The sequence below is a fragment of the Misgurnus anguillicaudatus genome, chromosome 12, assembly GCF_027580225.2.
Source record: "Misgurnus anguillicaudatus chromosome 12, ASM2758022v2, whole genome shotgun sequence".
In the NCBI taxonomy this organism is placed as follows: Eukaryota; Metazoa; Chordata; class Actinopteri; order Cypriniformes; family Cobitidae; genus Misgurnus; species Misgurnus anguillicaudatus.
The window spans coordinates 18,788,715-18,809,136 of record NC_073348.2 but is presented as its reverse complement, the minus strand read 5'-3'; the positions used below and the strand labels follow the sequence as shown (position 1 = coordinate 18,809,136).

At 38.5% G+C, this 20,422-nt stretch overlaps 1 protein-coding gene across 4 annotated transcripts in view; it reads left to right on the top strand.

Moving 5' to 3' along the window:
* LOC129447280 (uncharacterized protein KIAA1958) overlaps positions 1-19,622 on the top strand; it is a 35,440-nt gene extending 15,818 nt beyond the window's left edge. The window contains exons 3-6 of one of the 4 annotated variants that reach the window (XM_055208941.2): positions 5,011-5,058; positions 5,620-5,739; positions 5,832-6,149; positions 7,962-9,511. In XM_055208941.2, the coding sequence (XP_055064916.2) occupies positions 5,011-5,058; positions 5,620-5,739; positions 5,832-6,149; positions 7,962-8,146 (671 nt within the window). In that variant the 3' untranslated portion in view covers positions 8,147-9,511. Of the gene's footprint in view, positions 1-5,010; positions 5,059-5,619; positions 5,740-5,831; positions 6,150-7,961; positions 9,512-13,206; positions 13,387-13,512; positions 13,720-13,805; positions 14,169-17,688 lie in introns of those variants that run through there. The other 3 variants (XM_055208940.2, XM_055208942.2, XM_055208939.2) reach the window with 3 other exon arrangements.
* The last annotated feature ends 800 nt before the right edge of the window (positions 19,623-20,422 follow it).

Here is a 20,422-nt window from a genome sequence, read left to right as displayed (position 1 = left end):
CTAATCGTGCAAATCGTTGAACTCGTGTTTGGTGTGTATGCCCCATTAAACGTTTGTAAACACAACGCGTGCCGCACTGGTTTTTTTGTATCTTTGCTTTGACTTTTTATGCAATCTACTCGCGCAAATCGTTAAACTCGTGTTTGGTGTGTATGCCCCATTAAACGTTTGTAAACACAACGCGCGCCGCACTGTTTTTTTGTATCTTTGCTTTGACTTTGTATGTAATCTACTCGCGCAAATCGTTGAACTCGTGTTTGGTGTGTATGCCCCATTAAACGTTTGTAAACACAACGCGCGCCGCACTGGTTTTTTGCATCTTTGCTTTGACTTTGTATGTAATCTACTCTCGCAAATCGTTGAACTCGTGTTTGGTGTGCATGCCCCATTAAACGTTTGTAAACACAACGCGCGCCGCACTGTTTTTTTTGTATCTTTGCTTTGACTTTGTATGTAATCTAATCGCGCAAATCGTTGAACTCGTGTTTGGTGTGTATGCCCCATTAAACGTTTGTAAACACAACGCGCGCCGCACTGTTTTTTTGTATCTTTGCTTTGACTTTGTATGTAATCTACTCACGCAAATCGTTGAACTCGTGTTTGGTGTGTATGCCCCATTAAACGTTTGGAAACACAATGCGCGCCGCACTGTTTTTTTTTTGTATCTTTGCTTTGACTTTGTATGTAATCTAATCGCGCAAATCGTTGAACTCGTGTTTGGTGTGTATGCCCCATTAAACGTTTGAAAACACAACGCGTGCCGCACTGTTTTTTTTTTGTGTCTTTGCTTTGACTTTGTATGTAATCTACTCGCGCAAATCGTTGAACTCGTGTTTGGTGTGTATGCCCCATTAAACGTTTGGAAACACAACGTGCGCTGCACTGTTTTTTTTGCGTCTTTTCTTTGACTTTGTATGTAATCTAGTCGCGCAAATCTTTGAACTCGTGTTTGGTGTGTATGCCCCATTAAACGTTTGGAAACACAAGGCGCGCCGCACTGTTTTTTTTTGGATCTTTGCTTTGACTTTGTATGTAATCTACTTGCGCAAATCGTTGAACTCGTGTTTGTTGTGTATGCCCCATTAAACGTTTGGAAACACAACGCGCGCCGCACTGTTTTTTTTGTATCTTTGCTTTGACTTTGTATGTAATCTACTCGCGCAAATCGTTGAACTCGTGTTTGGTGTGTATGCCCCATTAAACGTTTGGAAACACAAGGCGCGCTGCACTGTTTTTTTTGCGTCTTTGCTTTGACTTTGTATGTAATCTACTCGCGCAAATCGTTGAACTCGTGTTTGGTGTGTATGCCCCATTAAACGTTTGGAAACACAACGTGCGCTGCACTGTTTTTTTTGCGTCTTTGCTTTGACTTTGTATGTAATCTACTCGCGCCAATCGTTGAACTCGTGTTTGTTGTGTATGCCCCATTAAACGTTTGGAAACACAACGCGCGCCGCACTGTTTTTTTTGTATCTTTGCTTTGACTTTGTATGTAATCTACTCGCGCAAATCGTTGAACTCGTGTTTGGTGTGTATGCCCCATTAAACGTTTGGAAACACAAGGCGCGCTGCACTGTTTTTTTTGCGTCTTTGCTTTGACTTTGTATGTAATCTACTCGCGCAAATCGTTGAACTCGTGTTTGGTGTGTATGCCCCATTAAACGTTTGGAAACACAACGTGCGCTGCACTGTTTTTTTTTGCGTCTTTGCTTTGACTTTGTATGTAATCTACTTGCGCAAATCGTTGAACTCGTGTTTGTTGTGTATGCCCCATTAAACGTTTGGAAACACAACGCACGCCGCACTGTTTTTTTGTATCTTTGCTTTGACTTTGTATGTAATCTACTCGCGCAAATCGTTGAACTCGTGTTTGGTGTGTATGCCCCATTAAACGTTTGGAAACACAAGGCGCGCTGCACTGTTTTTTTTGCGTCTTTGCTTTGACTTTGTATGTAATCTACTCGCGCAAATCGTTGAACTCGTGTTTGGTGTGTATGCCCCATTAAACGTTTGGAAACACAACGTGCGCTGCACTGTTTTTTTGCGTCTTTGCTTCGACTTTGTATGTAATCTACTCACGCAAATCGTTGAACTCGTGTTTGGTGTGTATGCCCCATTAAATGTCTGGAAACACAACGTGCGCCGCACTGTTTTTTTGCGTCTTTGCTTTGACTTTGTATGTAATCTACTCGCGCAAATCGTTGAACTCGTGTTTGTTGTGTATGCCCCATTAAACGTTTGGAAACACAACGCGCGCCGCACTGTTTTTTTTGTATCTTTGCTTTGACTTTGTATGTAATCTACTCGCGCAAATCGTTGAACTCGTGTTTGGTGTGTATGCCCCATTAAACGTTTGGAAACACAAGGCGCGCTGCACTGTTTTTTTTGCGTCTTTGCTTTGACTTTGTATGTAATCTACTCGCGCAAATCGTTGAACTCGTGTTTGGTGTGTATGCCCCATTAAACGTTTGGAAACACAACGTGCGCTGCACTGTTTTTTTTTGCGTCTTTGCTTTGACTTTGTATGTAATCTACTTGCGCAAATCGTTGAACTCGTGTTTGTTGTGTATGCCCCATTAAACGTTTGGAAACACAACGCACGCCGCACTGTTTTTTTGTATCTTTGCTTTGACTTTGTATGTAATCTACTCGCGCAAATCGTTGAACTCGTGTTTGGTGTGTATGCCCCATTAAACGTTTGGAAACACAAGGCGCGCTGCACTGTTTTTTTTGCGTCTTTGCTTTGACTTTGTATGTAATCTACTCACGAAATCGTTGAAATTCGTGTTTGGTGTGTATGCCCCATTAAACGTTTGGAAACACAACGTGCGCTGCACTGTTTTTTTGCGTCTTTGCTTTGACTTTGTATGTAATCTACTCGCGCAAATCGTTGAACTCGTGCTTGGTGTGTATGCCCCATTAAACGTTTGGAAACACAACGTGCGCTGCACTGTTTTTTTGCGTCTTTGCTTTGACTTTGTATGTAATCTACTTGCGCAAATCGTTGAACTCGTGTTTGGTGTGTATGCCCCATTAAACGTTTGGAAACACAACGTGCGCTGCACTGTTTTTTTGCGTCTTTGCTTTGACTTTGTATGTAATCTACTTGCGCAAATCGTTGAACTCGTGCTTGGTGTGTATGCCCCATTAAACGTTTGGAAACACAACGTGCGCTGCACTGTTTTTTTGCGTCTTTGCTTTGACTTTGTATGTAATCTACTCGCGCAAATCGTTGAACTCGTGTTTGGTGTGTATGCCCCATTAAACGTTTGGAAACACAACGTGCGCTGCACTGTTTTTTTGCGTCTTTGCTTTGACTTTGTATGTAATCTACTCGCGCAAATCGTTGAACTCGTGTTTGGTGTGTATGCCCCATTAAACGTTTGGAAACACAACGTGCGCCGCACTGTTTTTTTTGCGTCTTTGCTTTGACTTTGTATGTAATCTACTCGCGCAAATCGTTGAACTCGTGCTTGGTGTGTATGCCCCATTAAACGTTTGTAAACACAAGGCACGCTGCACTGTTTTTTTGCGTGTTTGCTTTGACTTTGTATGTAATCTACTCGCGCAAATCGTTGAACTCGTGTTTGGTGTGTATGCCCCATTAAACGTTTGGAAACACAACGTGCGCTGCACTGTTTTTTTTGCGTCTTTGCTTTGACTTTGTATGTAATCTACTCGCGCAAATCGTTGAACTCGTGCTTGGTGTGTATGCCCCATTAAACGTTTGTAAACACAAGGCACGCTGCACTGTTTTTTTGCGTGTTTGCTTTGACTTTGTATGTAATCTACTCGCGCAAATCGTTGAACTCGTGTTTGGTGTGTATGCCCCATTAAACGTTTGTAAACACAACGCGCGCCGCACTGGTTTTTTGCATCTTTGCTTTGACTTTGTATGTAATCTACTCGCGCAAATCGTTGAACTCGTGTTTGGTGTGTTTGCCCCATTAAACGTTTGGAAACACAAGGCGCGCTGCACTGTTTTTTTTGTGTCTTTGCTTTGACTTTGTATGTAATCTACTCGCGCAAATCGTTGAACTCGTGTTTGGTGTGTATGCCCCATTAAACGTTTGGAAACACAACGTGCGCTGCACTGTTTTTTTTGCGTCTTTGCTTTGACTTTGTATGTAATCTACTCGCGCAAATCGTTGAACTCGTGCTTGGTGTGTATGCCCCATTAAACGTTTGTAAACACAACGCGCGCCGCACTTTTTTTTGCGTCTTTGCTTTGACTTTGTATGTAATCTACTCGCGCAAATCGTTGAACTCGTGTTTGGTGTGTATGCACCATTAAACGTTTGGAAACACAAGCCGCAGTGCGCTGCGTTTTTTTCTATTGCTAGGCAACCAACGAGGCAGCTGTCCAAATATTGAAGTGTGAGCACACTTTTGCTGAAACTTCAAAAAGAGTTTGCTCTGAGCTTGCTCGTTCCAAGCACCTGTAAACTTCGGTCACCACAACGGAAAGCCCCCCTCTCCCCTCATTCGATTGGACAATAGAAAAAACGCGAATGACGTCGGGTACTTTTCCGCTCAGAGTGCTCTTTCAAAGACAAGCGTTCGGCCTGGATAAACAGCACACATAATGCTCACTGCCCATACAAAATCATTTAAAAAAGGGACCTGCCACTGCCATAAATGCGTTCTGTATGATCGACTTCTTAGTTAGTAAATGAAATGGCGCTCTCTTCCACTCTGCAATGAAGCATTAAGCTCTTTTCCCAAGAGACTCGGGATAATATGATTTTCAATCAAGATGGAAATGGATGGTGCTGCTATTGCTTTACCTCCAAAATAAAAACAAAAAACATGAAACAACAGGTGAGTTGCTTGACACTTTCTCTCTTTTATTGAGAGGAAAATGGTTGTCAGTAGATGTAATGTTGTTAAAGTCTCATATGGTGACTGTGTTATCATAAGCATGCATGAAGATGCATACCTGTATGAGATAATAAGAGAATATTCATCATTATATTTGGTGGACAAACTATAATTGTATTCTGTTTACAGGTTCACATGAGAAGATGGATTATGCCGCTATCTTCAAAGCCCTCCATGGTTAGTTTTTTTTGTGCAAGAACTTTAACATGTCTTTGTTTATATTATAAAGCTATGTGAATATATAAAATGTGAATTAATTGAAACCATATTTCTTCCCAAGATCAAAAGAAATAAGAAATAATTATTCTTTTTTTTAGAAACATGAAGACTTCTTGTAATGATATTATGTTCAATTAAGCACATTTCGTACTAAAATAATTTTATTTTGGCATGTAATGTGACCTGTTTTGTCAGGTGTACTTTAAAGCTGTGACAACTTTCTGTGTTTATTTAGATTTATAAAGGGTAAATTTGCATGAGGCAACTGAATTTGAAAGAGAAACTTTGCATCATTGCAAATACAATAAAAGTTCTCTGATGAAAATGGCTTTATTGTCTGTGGACTTGCTAGCGTGCGAAAACAGACCAGTCGTTCGCAACGGTGATCTGCGGCATTTGCGTTTTAGATTGAAACATTGTTTACTTTGCCTTTTTTGGTTGATAAAAAATAATGGTCACAGGGAAGGAGTTTGTCCTTTATTAAGGCTAATCATAAAATGCTCATTTGATGTATTGCAGAACATCTGATACCAGCTGCACAAAGCTCAGAAGAGCAATTCTGCTCATCTGATCTGAGTCCAAACAATGAGAGGTATTTTGAAGAGAGGAAACATCTGGAAGAGTTTATAACAAGCATTGGTGAGCTTCAGGTCAAATATTAAAGGAAACCGATAGAAACCTTGCAGACACAAAAATATAAAAAATTAATTCTTTTTCTGTTCCATACGCAGATACTATAACCCTACAAAACCTTCAGACAGTCATTGATCGAATTCTCGTGTTTCACGAGAGAACTCAGATGCCTCTGTCTAATCCAGCGAGATTGGGCGAGCAGGAACTTTTTCCGGGCAGTGGATTGTACCTGCCACACTACAAACTGGCATCCATGCTGCAGGAGTCCCGACAGGACAGTATGAGACTCTTTCACCTACTGTTTGAGCATTTCTTCAGCGAGGAGGACCTAAATGGTGCAGTCGCTTTCGGGAAGAGGGGGAAAGTACCGGACGGCAAAAAGATCTTAGACAGAAGAAGAGTGGATGGGATTATGTGTAAGTATATTCAAATGGATGGGAATCTTTACGGAATTCTGATGGGATTTAAACTGATCATATGGCTGGTCGATGTACGTATGTAGGTGAAACGTATGTAGGTGTATTTGGCTTTGAAATAACTTGGATGGGTGAATGTTTAATATTTTTTAACTTGAGCATTATTTTAGCCAAACAGCAACTGTTGGTTAAAGTTGGTTAAAAGCTACTTACCAAATAGGGATGGATAACGATTAATCGCGATTAATCTATAGCAGAATAAAAGTTTTTGTTTACATCATATATGTGTGTGAACTGTGTATAATAACTGATAAATGCACAAACATGCATGTATATATTTAAGAAATGTTTACATGTGCATATTTATGTATAATTTATATTATATATAAATATTTAACATATAAATATTTTTTTCTTAAAATAATACATGCATGTGTGCATATTTATATTAGTGCTGGGCAAAGATTAATCGCGATTAATCGCATACAAAATAAAAGTGATTTTTGGCATAATATATGAGTATGTGCTGTGTGTAATTATTATGTATAAATAAATACACACACATTCATGTATGTATTTAAGAAACATTTACATGTTTATATGTATTTATTTATTTTTTTATATATTCTATATTAAAAATAAATTAAAAATAATTATATATAAGTAAAACAATTCTGAAATGAATATATGAATGTGTGTGTGGTTAAATATACACAATTATTAGACACAGTACACACACATATATTATGCAAAAAATCACTTTTATTTTGTATGCGATTAATCGCGATTAATCTTTGCCCAGCACTAATTTCTATACATAATTATTATACACCGTTTACACACACATATATAATGTAAACAAAAACATTTATTTTGCTATAGATTAATCGCGATTAATCATTATGCATCCCTATTACCAATATACTAAAACAATACAAACACCAACAAAAATACAAACAAAATTTTAAAATGATGCAAAGGAATCATTGAATCCAATTTTTTTAACCCCTTAGCATTTCTGGAAATGGCCTAAAAGGACACAAATTTTACCTGCTGTGTTGATTGTATCTTAAAAGGGTCTAGAATCTCAGCTTTCCAAAGATATGTGACATGTTCAACTTTTTGTATTTTAGTTGTTGTATGTCAAGTTTTCTGTCACATAATGCAGTGTTCCCTCACAGTACATTGCAAATTTAAGGGGCTAGAATAGGAATGTTTTTCTGTTTTTTTTTATACAAAAGTTTAGGATTTCTACATAAATTTAGAAAAATCTAAGTCATAGGTGTCGATTTCTTTAAACACCTCTTGGTGCTTGGCACAACATCACGCAGTTTGTTTAGCAACAGCAGACGCTACGGGAGCGCCCAAGCACTTTGGAAAGATGGAGGAAAGCGTCACGGTAGCGGTTTTTGCACGGTTTTAGACATGAAATGTGAAGCGCCCCTTATTCAGCTTATTTATCAAAGCGTTGTAGATATTACAACTGCTGAGATCCACCAATCAGAGACACTTTCACTTTTGCGCTTTTGATTTAAATTAATTGAGCAAATTTGTATTTTACAGTGTTGCTGAATTTTATATGTATGGCAAAATCTAAATATATTGTGTGTGTGTATATACTGTATATATATATATATATATATATATTACTAATGTAAAAATAAATATACTGGGACTATATATCACCCAGCTTTATATTAAGGTGGCCATAGTCAGTAGTCAGACAACCTTCAAAATACTGTAAATAAGTAGTTTGTAAATAGTTGGTGTAATGTATTATATAATGTATTTATTTTTCATGTTTTCTTGCAGCGTATGTTCTTCGGTGCTCTACTATAGATGGATGGACACCTGTTGAATCCTCTAAGCTGAAGAAGGCCTGCATTAACAAATGCCGGCTTCGAATCGGTCAGAAAAAGAAACAGGAGTCCTCTCAAGAATCATTTCTTTTCTGCGACGAACAGTCTTCAGGCAAAAACGACCCATCGTATATGTAACTGTTCATTCGCAGACAAATGCACTTATACATACACTTTAAAAGATAAACGTTGTTGAAAGCAATTTTGTGTATGTAAACAAATTGGTTTGAAACCATTACGAATCCTTTCAGTTACAGTCCCAAATGACGACTGAATCATGGTCACAAAAAATAAATGTTACTATTTTGTTGTCATTCATTAAACCAAAATAATCTATACTGTGATCGTAACTGAGCTATTGACTTCACCACAAAACTGTTTATAACCACTTATATTCGCTTTAGAATAGTCCAGTGCTTATTTATGTTAGTCATGTAGCATTGTAATAATCAAAACATGAAATTTTCAGTTTTTACACAGTATCTTTATATATAGTCACTATTGAACACAACCGTAAACTGTATTGCCTTTTTATTTTATTTTCGATTTATTCGCTAATGTTAAATTGATAACATCATTCAGTATTTGTGCATGAAAGGCATAAAAATGGCGTAAGATATTTATAAGTTAGCATGATTTGTAATTTTTTTATTTTTACATTAAGCCTCTACTCAATGGCTTTTACTGTGTGTTACAAACAGCATATAAAATGACTGCCAGAGATGTGGAGTTTGGTTGAAAGAGGTATTGTACTAATGCGACGGGTCGCATATGTAGCATTAAGCATACAAGCAACAGAGTTAGTTAATGTTCATAATTGCTTTACATGACACTCTGTAATGTGTCTTATAGGTTTATTTGTATTCAAATTATTGCATAGTCTTCTTGGTTAAACTGGGCAATTATTTGTCATCATATTTTGAAGCTAAATTTATATTTGCTGATATTTTGGCTTTTAAGCATTTCAAGTGAATTGTAAAAAAACAGTTATTGTAAGCCTTCCTTTAAGCAAACAATGCACATTTTGTTCATAAACAAACAGGTAGTAACAGTTTGTGTTTTAATGACATTTCCTAAGTATTTTTACTGTACTTTGAGGTCTTGAAATGACTCACAAATGATAAAAATCATTAGCTGCCTTTTTAAAGCAGTTTTTTAACATATTGGTGGGTTCAATACAAGGATCACAACCAAATAATACGTTCTGGTGAAAAGGACGTCTCAGAATCACATTGTCTACTTAAAAAAAATAGAGAAAAAGTTTTAATAAAAATAAGATCAAAATTTTTGTTGATGGTTAGGACTTAAACATTTACATGACCAGTAGTTTTTTACCCACTTTCAGTGGTACTGAATTCTGTGTTTTGTTCAACATCTAGCACTTCCTCAAAGACCGATTACTGATACATATATTTTCATTATGTAAATACTTCAACTGTCCAGTGTGTCACCAGTGCTCTTGTCATTTTCTGATGCATTACAATAAAAACAATCTTGAAAGTATTATGTTCATCATTCATTTTTGCCGTTTTATAAATTAATTCATCTTTGCATTTGTTCCTTAGGGTTTGATTGAAAGGTAGCATTTCTACTATGGTAGCACTTTGGCTTTGCGACTTGTTGGCACCACATCAGTGATTTGATGAGATTTATTTACATGTGGATTCTGTATGTCAGTCTTTATTAAGTCATTCTGTAATTTCTTATTGGCAAAGATACGAAATCCTTAAAGGCGGGGTGCATGATCTCTGATGATGTCATAAGGAGCTCTTATTATAATAATACCACCCCTTAATCTGCACCATCCAACCACAGCACTGCCATTTAGTGCAGAGAAAAGCACCATTGAGTTTTAATTGCAACAAACCACCATCATTGTGATCAGTATTTGAATTTCATCAGCTCATTTGCATTTTAAAGGGCACACCCAAAACGGCAAATTTTTGCACACACCTACAAAATGGCAATTTTAACTTGCTATAATAAATTATTTATATGGTATTTTGAGCTAAAACTTCACATATGTGCTCTGGGGACACCAAAGATTTATTTGACATCTTAAAAAAAGTCTTGAGCGATGGGCCCTTTAAATAAAGCAGCAGAGCTAACACACATCTTGAGGTCCTGGTTATATAATTTAATCTTATACACTGAAAAGACTCTCATGTTCTGAAGATAATGAAACTAAATTTAGGCCACCCAAAGTGAGATAAAGTTATGTCTTTAGATGTTTCACATTAACTTAAAACAAGCTGATGACCATTTCAAGGTTTAATTTTGCAATCTGATAAAGTAGTAGTAGCAACTTTTACCAGAAATATTGCTAGATTTATTCAGATATGCAATGCGGTTAAAAGATATTTTGAACCTCTGTGTCCAGCCGAATCTAAAGTTAAAAAAATATTAATTCTTTTATCACTGTAAAAAAAATCCGTAGAAAATGCAGCTGGGTTGCCGGTAACTTACCGTAGATTTAAATTTATGTTATTTACTGGCAACATTTTGTTCAAAGTTAAATGAACATTTAACATTTACAAGTTTTTGTCTTTACAAAGTAAAACTAAAAAAACAGCATCAAGCAAAACATGGGAAACAAAATCTGAAGCAAAAAACAGAAAAAGGTTGATGATGATTTCTGGTTCCCAGAATGCTTTGCATGAGGCTGTTATTGTATAGTTTTATTCTGTAAAGATAAAGACGTGTTAATATTTAAAATGTATTTAACTTTGAACAAACTCTTGCCATTAAATAACATAACTTTAAATCTACGGTAAATTACTGGCAACCCAGCTACAATAACATTGTAATTTCTACAGATTTTTTTTTACAGTGCACTACACAAGTAAATGTTTTATGGCATACTGTATGGTTGTTTAAATAACATTTTACACTTTAACATCCTTTCTGTTACACAAAAGTTTATCTGTAGTTGAAAAAGGCAAAACAAAGATCCTGTTGAGAACCCTTGACTTCAAAGGTTCCTGGGGAACTAAACATGGTCCATTTATGGCAACACGTTTATTTTTAAGATTGTACCTTGCTTAAAGACATAACCAAACATTTTGTCATCATCAACTTGCCCACATGTTGTTCCATCTTATTATAATAAATTGAGGTTTTTAAACTTTAAATATACAGAAAAGCACCATTAAAGAACAGGCTGTAACTTAGGATGTTATTACCTGAAAATCTTGACTTCTGCACTACCTACCCCATGCCATGTTCATGACATTTAATGCTACATTCATAAGCTTAAGAGATTCAATCCCCATTAACCAGCAGGTTTTGAGGTTCTCTGAATAATTGTTATCTAAAGAAGAAAGTCAAATGCGTGACCATTTTGTTATAAGGGCAGTTTCCCAGACAGGGATTAGACTAGTCCTAGAATAAAAATAAAGAGCTGTCCAAACTAAAATCAACTTGGGCACTGACATATCTTAAAATACATCAGTTTCCTTTGTTTTGCCTCAAAATGCACACAAGTCATGTTTTTAGTAAGGCATGTATGTTAAAACTAGTTATATTTCATAATTAAACTAAGGCCTAGTCCTGTCTTAAGCTAATCCCTGTCCATGAAACCACCCCATAATGTTGCCCTTATGCTCAGGCTCCTCATCTTGCTGGAAATAAAATTTTCAACCAAATTCCAAATATGTTGCAGTCTCTATAAGGCCCTGTTTACACCTGGTATTAAAGGAATAGTCAATTTTCTTAAAATAAAAATCCAGATAATTTACCAATTTACTGTCATCCAAAATGTTGATGTCTTTCTTTGTTCAATCAAGAAGATATTATGTTTTTTGAGGAAAACATTGCAGTATTTTTCTCATTTTAATGGACTTTAATAGAGCCCAACACTTAATACTTAACTCAACACTTAACAGTTTTTTTCAACAGAGTTTCAAAGGACTATAAACGAACCCAAACGAGGCATAAGGGTCTTATCTAGCGAAATGATTGTTATTTTTGGCAAGAAAAATGAAAAATATGCACTTTTAAACCCCAACTTCTCGTCTTCCCCGGTCCTGTGATAAGCCAGCATGACCTCACGCAATACGTCATGAGGTCACAGAGGACGAACGCGAAACTACGCCCCAGTGTTTACAAGTGTGGAGAAAGAGGACCATTCCGACGTTGGAGTATGTGCAATGATTCCATTTTTTGTCTTTGTGTCACTTTATTGTTTAAAATGGTCCGCAAATGCATATGTAACACGTGACCTTTCTACGTCACTACGCATTTACGTTAGGTCGCGTTGTCGTATCACAGGACCGGACCTAGACGAGAAGTTATGGTTTAAAAGTGCATATTTTTTATTTTTCTTGTCAAAAATGACAATCGTTTTTCTAGATAAGACCCTTATGCCTCGTTTGGGATCGTTTATAGTCCTTTGAAACTCAGTTGAAAAAACTGTTAAGTGTTGAGTTAAGTGTTAATTGTTGGTGTCTATTAAAGTCCATCAAAAATGAGAAAAATCCTGCACTGCTTCTTTCTCAAAAAACACAATCTCCTCTCGACCGAACAAAGAAAGACATCAACATTCCGGATGACATGGTGGTGAGCAAACCACCTGGATCTTTTTTAGAAAATGGACTATTCCTTTAAGACGTTTTTTAGTAGATTGAATCACAAATTGACGACGCTAAATACAGGTGTAAACGGGGGGTGAAATGTTATGAGCTTATCCACTTTCAACCACATTCAGAGGTATAGTTGAAAACGCTTTCGACCTGATTGCTTCTGTGGTCCTTATATGGTCAAATGTGTTTAAACGCCACAAAAGACTGCCTACTCTCCGCCTTTATTTTTTTGTTTTAAACTGATCAGGTTGGTCTGCTTGGCTAATAAGTTTCTAGTTTTTGAATCTGCACATTTGTCAGCTTGTTAGACTAAAGCCCAGCCTGGTCTGGCTATGAGAAGCCAGCTTAGAGGCCAGTTAGACCAGCTAAAGACCAACATGTCCATGCTGGGAGACCATTTAGACCAGTTGAAGACCAGCAATGCCAAGCTGGAAGTCCACTTGAAGACAATCATGGCCGGACTGGGAGAAAATTTAGACCAGATTTTTATTGAGCAGATCTCTTCAACATGAAAGATTCTTTTTTTTGTAGATCCAAAGAGGCAGTCTGTGATTTATCTTTTTAGCCCTCACTATAATAGGAACTCCTGAGATAAAGTTTGTTTTCTATCTCAAACAGTTCCTCCAGCTGTGTATGAAATAGAGAAGCTGAAAGCTCTGCTACAGGCTGAGAGGAGCAAAAGTGAGTTGATGGGTGAAACCATCAGCAGCCTGAGGCAGGACAAAGAACTTCTGCAACAGGAACTCACCAAGAAGGCTGAGCTTATCTGTGACTTTCTGCAAGACCAACTACGGCCAGGTAATCACTTCTTAAAATCTCAACATGTGCCGTTTCTGAAGAATAACCCTGAATATTATAGGGAGGGAGGCGTGGAGATTTAAGCAGTAATTTTATAATGGAGGTCTGGTTTTCTCTGATTGGTAGATAAAAGAAGGACCCATTCCTCAAGTCAAATGGAAGCAGGCAGCTCTCATCAGATGATTGGCTCCCCTGTAGACGAAGGAGCTTCGCTTGAATCTCCTGCACTCTTTGACTCTTTCGAGGAGGTGGAGCTTCAACCGTTGGAGAGGCAGAGGACCATCAAGATTTCTTCAAAGAGAAGCAGGGATGGTGAAAACACCCGTGTGCGAAGTAAGTCTGGGCTGCCGAATTTTAAGGTTGTAAAATTGTCTCCACTCTGTACAATTTGATTAAGGAATGACAATATTGTTTTTCAGTGAAAAATGTTGTTGGCGTGATCGCACGATACATGGCAGCACTGCAAGAGTTCCGACGTAGCGTATCCATGAAAGTGGCTTTTGACAGAGTCGGTGTGGACCGCAACACCATTTCCAGGACGGCGGCCATTGCGGAGCTCAGTCTGGCGGCCCCTGAAGTTTTCCACGCTCTGCCGCCGTGGGACGAGAAAGAAGAAACGTTGGCTCATTATGCCGTGAGATGCCGGCAAGCTATGGATGACAGTATTAAAGCCAAGATTAAAAGCATGAAAGCAAAAGGGGAACTTCTACCAATCGTCAGCAAATAAGGCCACAGATCACTCACACTGTTGATGTATCAGTCACCCAACTTAAAGGGATAGTTCACCCAAAAATAAAAATTCTGTCGTCGTTTTCTCATCCTCATATTGGTCCAAACCTGTAAGAATTGATTTTTTTGGATGATCACAAAAGAAGAAATTCATCATCATCATCCATCACAATACTTCCATAGTATTTTATCTTACTATGGAAGTCAATAGTTTCCATCAGCTGTGTGCTTATCACCATTTATCAAAATATCTTCTTTTGTGTTCATCAGAAAAAAGAAATTCATCCATGAGAATGACTAAATTATGACAACATTTTCATTTTGGGGTGAACTATCCCTTTAAGTTATCAGTTCATATCTATCATATCTATAATTGGTCTGCCTTTACAGTACCTTTGCTTTGATTGTTGATGGTAGGGCACATCTGTGTTAAAATGTGTTCAATCTATTCGTGTTTGTCATTAGAATTTAGCTATTCACACTTAAAAAACAAATTGTTCTGGGTCATATTGCCTGTATTTACTTTAGTGTTAAACAACCTCAAATAAATGGCTGATTTTATAATTGATTGATAGCTTCCACTACAAACTACAGTGTTTGTTGGTGCTTTTACCTCATGAGTAAATTTTGCATGCATATGATACGTCAGTCCTTCCCATTCACTTAATACGGCTTATCGTGTCGTTTTATGTATTGGTTTCTCAATTTCTGTTTTAAAGGTCCCGTTCTTTCTGTGTTTTTAAAGCTTTGATTGTGTTTACAGTGCGCAATATAACGTGTTCATGTTTCACGTGTAAAAAAGTAAAAAAATCTGTATTCCGCTCTGATGTCTTCCTTGTTCTATAAAGTCCCTGTTCTGATTGTGTAGTTTGTTTAGTGTGTTTTGATTCGATAGCAGCTTAGCTTGCCGTTAGCTTAGCTGGTGAATGACATATTCCTGTGGGCGGAGTTTAGTCAAAAAACTGTTCTAGTGACGTCATTAAAGCAGGAAGTATTGGACTGTAGTCCAAACCGGCCGTTCGCTGCATAGATATGTATAAAGGCTAGATGTCTTGCCCGCGCTGCTGGCCAATTGAGTGGAACGTTCGCACGTACAGCTATTATTTATGCTATTATAGCAACCTTACACACTAACTAGGGTTTAAAAAATGGGATATTTAGACCATTAAACCATTGTCGCTTAGGTTTGGGATTTACTTTAGTATGTCGTTTAATATATAGGTTTCTCCATGTTCTTGTAAATTTTTTTCTGTCATGGTTGCTTGGAGTTGGGGTTAGAACTGGGGTTTGAGTTAGGATGTCAGTTTATGTAACAAAAAGTTGTTCTAGTGACAATGGTAAAAAATCCAGAAGAGAAACAAACACATAAAACGACACAAAAAGATGCGTCGTATTAAGTAAACGGGAAGAACTGGTGTATCATACGCCCGCAAAATTGGAATTTGACGTATGTATTGCACGACTTTTCACACTGCGTGCTATTTATATGCAAATCATGAGAATGGGCTGGACTATCAGATTAGTGTCATGTACAAACATGTCAAGGTGTAATAAGTGTAAGTGTAAATAATTTAACATCTTGTTTACAAACTTGTAGGTTCAATGACTGTTATTGTAAGTAATAAACCAAACATTGCAATTTCACAATGATGCTTGTGTATTTTGTTGTAAGAAAACTTGTAATTATTATCGTGACAATTACAAACTAGTCAACAAAAATAAAATAATTTTTTTTATTTATTGTGAAAAGTAATCTTTACCTAGACTTTTAACAGTCTCAAGTCGCTCCTTTCATGTCAGCTTATAATTCAGTGTCAGTGGTGTGGTTGGATAGTGCAGATTGAGGGTTGATATTATCCCCTTCTGACATCACAGGGGGAGCCAAATTTAATGACACATTTTTCACATGCTTGCAGAGAATGGTTTACCAAAACCAAGTACATTTTCTAGGTTGTTAGAAGCACTGGGGACCCAATTATAGCACTTAAACATGGAAAAAGTCAGATTTTGATGATATGTCCCCTTTAAGTATTGATTTTGTTTACCGGTTATAAAAAAGCACTGCCTCAGCAGATTGCTTTAAACATAAGTAAAGCACGATTTATACTTCTGTGTAGGACCTACGCTAGAGCTGAAGATCTTTGCCCGAACCCGACGGGACCTGTCGGGACCCGACGGGCGGGTTCGTGCTTCATTTTTAACATTTTACACGGGCTCGGGCTTGAGCTCCGGCTTTGCGAGGTAAATGAGCAGTCAAGTTCAATGCTGCTGGATGCACTATCCGCGCTGAATATATTTACAGTGGATTTAATGATTTTCCTCATCAAAAACATGTAGCCTAATCTTGGTGAGTAGGTTTTTCAATGTATAACTAAATATGAATCGAGTCTTCAATACATAATTTAGACAGAGGATATAGACTAATGTTGGCAGTAATGGAGAGAAGTGCCGACGCAAATCCCGCGGAGCCTTTCTCTTAATTTCGTTATTGCCAAATTCCCATCTTAATTCAGAATGTATTATCTTAATTTAATTCGTTAAGAAATAATAATTTTATTGGCATATTTATAGTGTATTGCATAAGCCTATTTAGAATGAGATGTTACAATGTTACAGATGACTTATTTTATTTATTTGTTTCAACTTCCAAGTGGCGTGTAGATTATTAGTCATGAATAAATAATGTTAAAACTTGTGTAAATTTCTCATTCTTGACAAAAGCTGTGTGTGTGTGCACATTTAAATAATGTCGGGCTGTAAACGGGTTCGGGCTTGTAAAAAGCTGTCAATCTAAATGTACATTCGGGTTCGGGCTGCATTCTGTCGGGCTCCGGACATTTCGGGCTTAACTTTTAAGGCCCGATTACAGCTCTAACCTACGCTGTAGTAGCTCGGTGTAGCCTAACCAGCACCTTTCCAAAAATGTTACGACGTGTCAATTGGATTAGCCTGCTAGAACCCCATCCTCAGGTAAAAAAAAAAAAAAACTGTGTCACATTTCCTCATACACATTTCTGCTTGCGATGGTGAAACCAAAAATGGACCAAGTTGAGGAGCGATATTTAACAAACTCAAGTTGCAACCATCACTGCTGATGCTTCGTCAACTACGTATGTAACACGTTTCTTCTTGTAGAGCTTTTGCCTTGATATTATAACATGCCTGTGGACACTGCCTACTAGCGATCTGCATAACCGCACGTCGGTGCAAACAACGCCCCAGAGGTATAAATAAAAACTGATGCGAAGCCTACAGCCTAGAGCAGGGGTTGGGATTCCTGGTCCTAAAGGGCCACTGTCCTGCAAAGTTTAGCTTCAACCTTAATGAAACACATCTGAAAGTAATTTCAAAGTTATCATGCAGCCTTTGATTAGGATTGTCAGGTGTGTTTGATTAGGGTTGGAGCTAAACTTTTGCAGGATAGTGGCCATCCAGGTCCAGGAATGCCCACCCCTGGCGTAGAGGCTACTGCGTAGGTCCTATGCAGAAGTATAAATCATGCTTAATTGAGCTACAGTTGAGTGCTGCAGTTAACTGTACAAATGAAAACACTACCTTCTTCCCTTTCAACAGAGATGGATGAGGGAGAATACAGGGAACAGAATGAGAAGACCATTCGCAGCACTCAAACGGCACTGCGCAACTTTCGGGACTTCCTGTTTTCCAAGTATCCAACTGAGACCAGGGAGATATACTACATTCCCTGCTATGAGCTGGACATCTACCTGGCTTCCTTCTTTGTGGATGCGCGGCAAAAGGATGGCTCGGAGTATGAGCCCAACAGCCTTGCGAACTATCAGTGTGGCTTGGAACGCTACCTGAAAGAGCATCGATATGGCTACAGCATCACAAAAGACAGGGAGTTCCAAAGGTCCCAGGATGCCCTCAAGCAGAAGCAGATGGAGCTCAAGTTCAAAGGTAAAGGCAACAGACCCCACAAATCAATGAAGCTGACCTTTGCTGACGAGATGCTCCTTAGGAAGCAAGGTCTCCTTAGTCGCTTCAACCCTGAGGGCTTGCTCAACCTGGTGTGGCTCAACAACACCAAGGCATTCGGACACTGTACAGGCTTCCATAGCTCTGTGCTGAAATGGGGTGACGTACGCTTGCTCACCACAGAAACAGGACTTGAGTATCTAGAGTGGACCTACCAGGATTTTAGTGACCTCAGCGCCAGAATTAGAAGGTCTACGGCGGAGGGCCGCATATACGCTACACCACACGCTCATCAAACCTGCCCGGTGCAGGACTACAAGGAATACGCCCAGCGCAGACCTCAAGCGATGCTCTTTGAAGACGCACCCTTTTACCTGTCCATTAAACCTGTGGTCAACCTCGCTGCCCTGCACTGGTACAACTGTCAAGCTCTGGGAAAGAACAAGTTGGCAAAGATGGTCAAGACCATGTGCGAGAAAGCCAACATTCCTGGAAGAAAGACTAACTTTAGTGTTTATCAGAGCTGTAGCTCCTTGTCAGAGGCTCAAAGCAATCAGTTAGTCATGATCTGCAATGACCTCAGACAACAAGCCGTCCAAACAGGAGGTTCACATGCTGGCAGCACCAATTTTGTTATTACTGGTTCTTTCGACTCTATGGACTCCACTTAGGTGAAGAAGCTAGTGATTTCTGAATATCAGTGATCAATGATAGGACTTCATTACCAACCAACCTTCACCGTCATAGGTAATCCCACCCCCAATTTAGGCCACAGGTTGGGCCAGTAGTTGTTTTGTCAGACTATAGCAAACTTTCACAGTATTTCCGTTTTTTGTGGGAAGTCAACCTAGAAATAACCAATGTGTCTCTGCATTGGAGACAGGAGACAGTATTTCAACCCCACACGGCAGCTTTAAACAAAATTTTATGACTGACAGGCCACAACACCTCAGAATGCTTGTGAAAACAAATGATTCTCTGTATGCTCTGTTCTCATAGGTTAGGAGTTTTGTCTATTGTTAACAAGTCTTTGTCCGTGCCATCCAAGTATGTAAAACTATGTATACACAAAATATTGTTATGAATTAGTTTGCCTGATTGTATTGTTGTTTTACAAGCTAGGTGGATTGCGAAGTACTGAACTTGCATTCTTACCAGTGCAGTAATGTCGACTGTAGCATCTAGCTAACTTTGGTGTTTTTACTGTGTACAACAATTGCGAGACTGGTAAGCTTAAATGTTTTCTCTCACTATGTATTGCAGACACACAAATGTTATGTAACCAATCCTATTATCTTTATTCCTGTCTGAAAATGTTCTCTATGTCAGTATTTGTGGACTGAGCTGTTTAGCACGTACAGTTGTGTTCAAAATTATTCAACCCCAACTGAAATTGATTGTTTTGGCCGGTTTGACATTGATTTTGATCATTCAGTCATCCTGCTTACAATTACATCAAAGAGGCATGTGTAGGTCAGACAAATATAACATAACATTTATAATGAAATAACCACAAATGTCTTTTCTGTGCTCACATCATTATCAGTTTTATTCAACCCCCAAGTGACATTCAATCTTAGTACTTAGTACAACATCCTTTTACAGTTAAAACAGCTTTTAAACGTGAAGCATAGCTTGACACAAGTGTCTTGCAGCGATCTACGGGTATCTTCGCCCATTCATCATGGGCAAAAGCCTCCAGTTCAGTCACATTCTTAGGCTTGCGCACTGCAACTGCTTTCTTTAAGTCCCACCAGAGGTTCTCAATCGGATTTAAGTCTGGTGACTGCGATGGCCACTTCAAAATGTTCCAGCCTTTTTTCTGCAACCATGCTCTCGTGGATTTGGAGGTATGCTTGGGATCCTTGTCCTGTTGAAAGGTCCAACGTCTCCCAAGCCTCAGGTTTGTGACGGACTGCAACACATTGTCATCCAATATCTCCTGGTACTGAAGAGAATTCATGGTACCTTGCACAAGCTGAAGTTTCCCTGTACCTGCAGAAGCAAAACAGCCCCAAAGCATGATTGACCCCCCCACCATGCTTCACAGTAGGCAAGGTGTTCTTTTCTTCATAGGCCTTGTTTTTCCTCCTCCAAACATAGCGTTGATCCATGGGCCCAAACAGTTCTAATTTTCCACAGAACACTATCCCAAAACTTCTGTGGTCTGTCCACATGACTTTTGGCATACTGCAGTCGACTCTTCTTATTCTTTGGAGACAGCAAGGGGGTGCGCCTGGGAGTTCTGGCAAGGAGGCCTTCAGTATGCAGGGTGCGCCATATTGTCTGAGCAGAAACTTCAGTACCCACATCTGACAAATCTTTTCCCAGTTCCTCAGCAGTCACACGGGGACTTTTTTCCACTCTACGC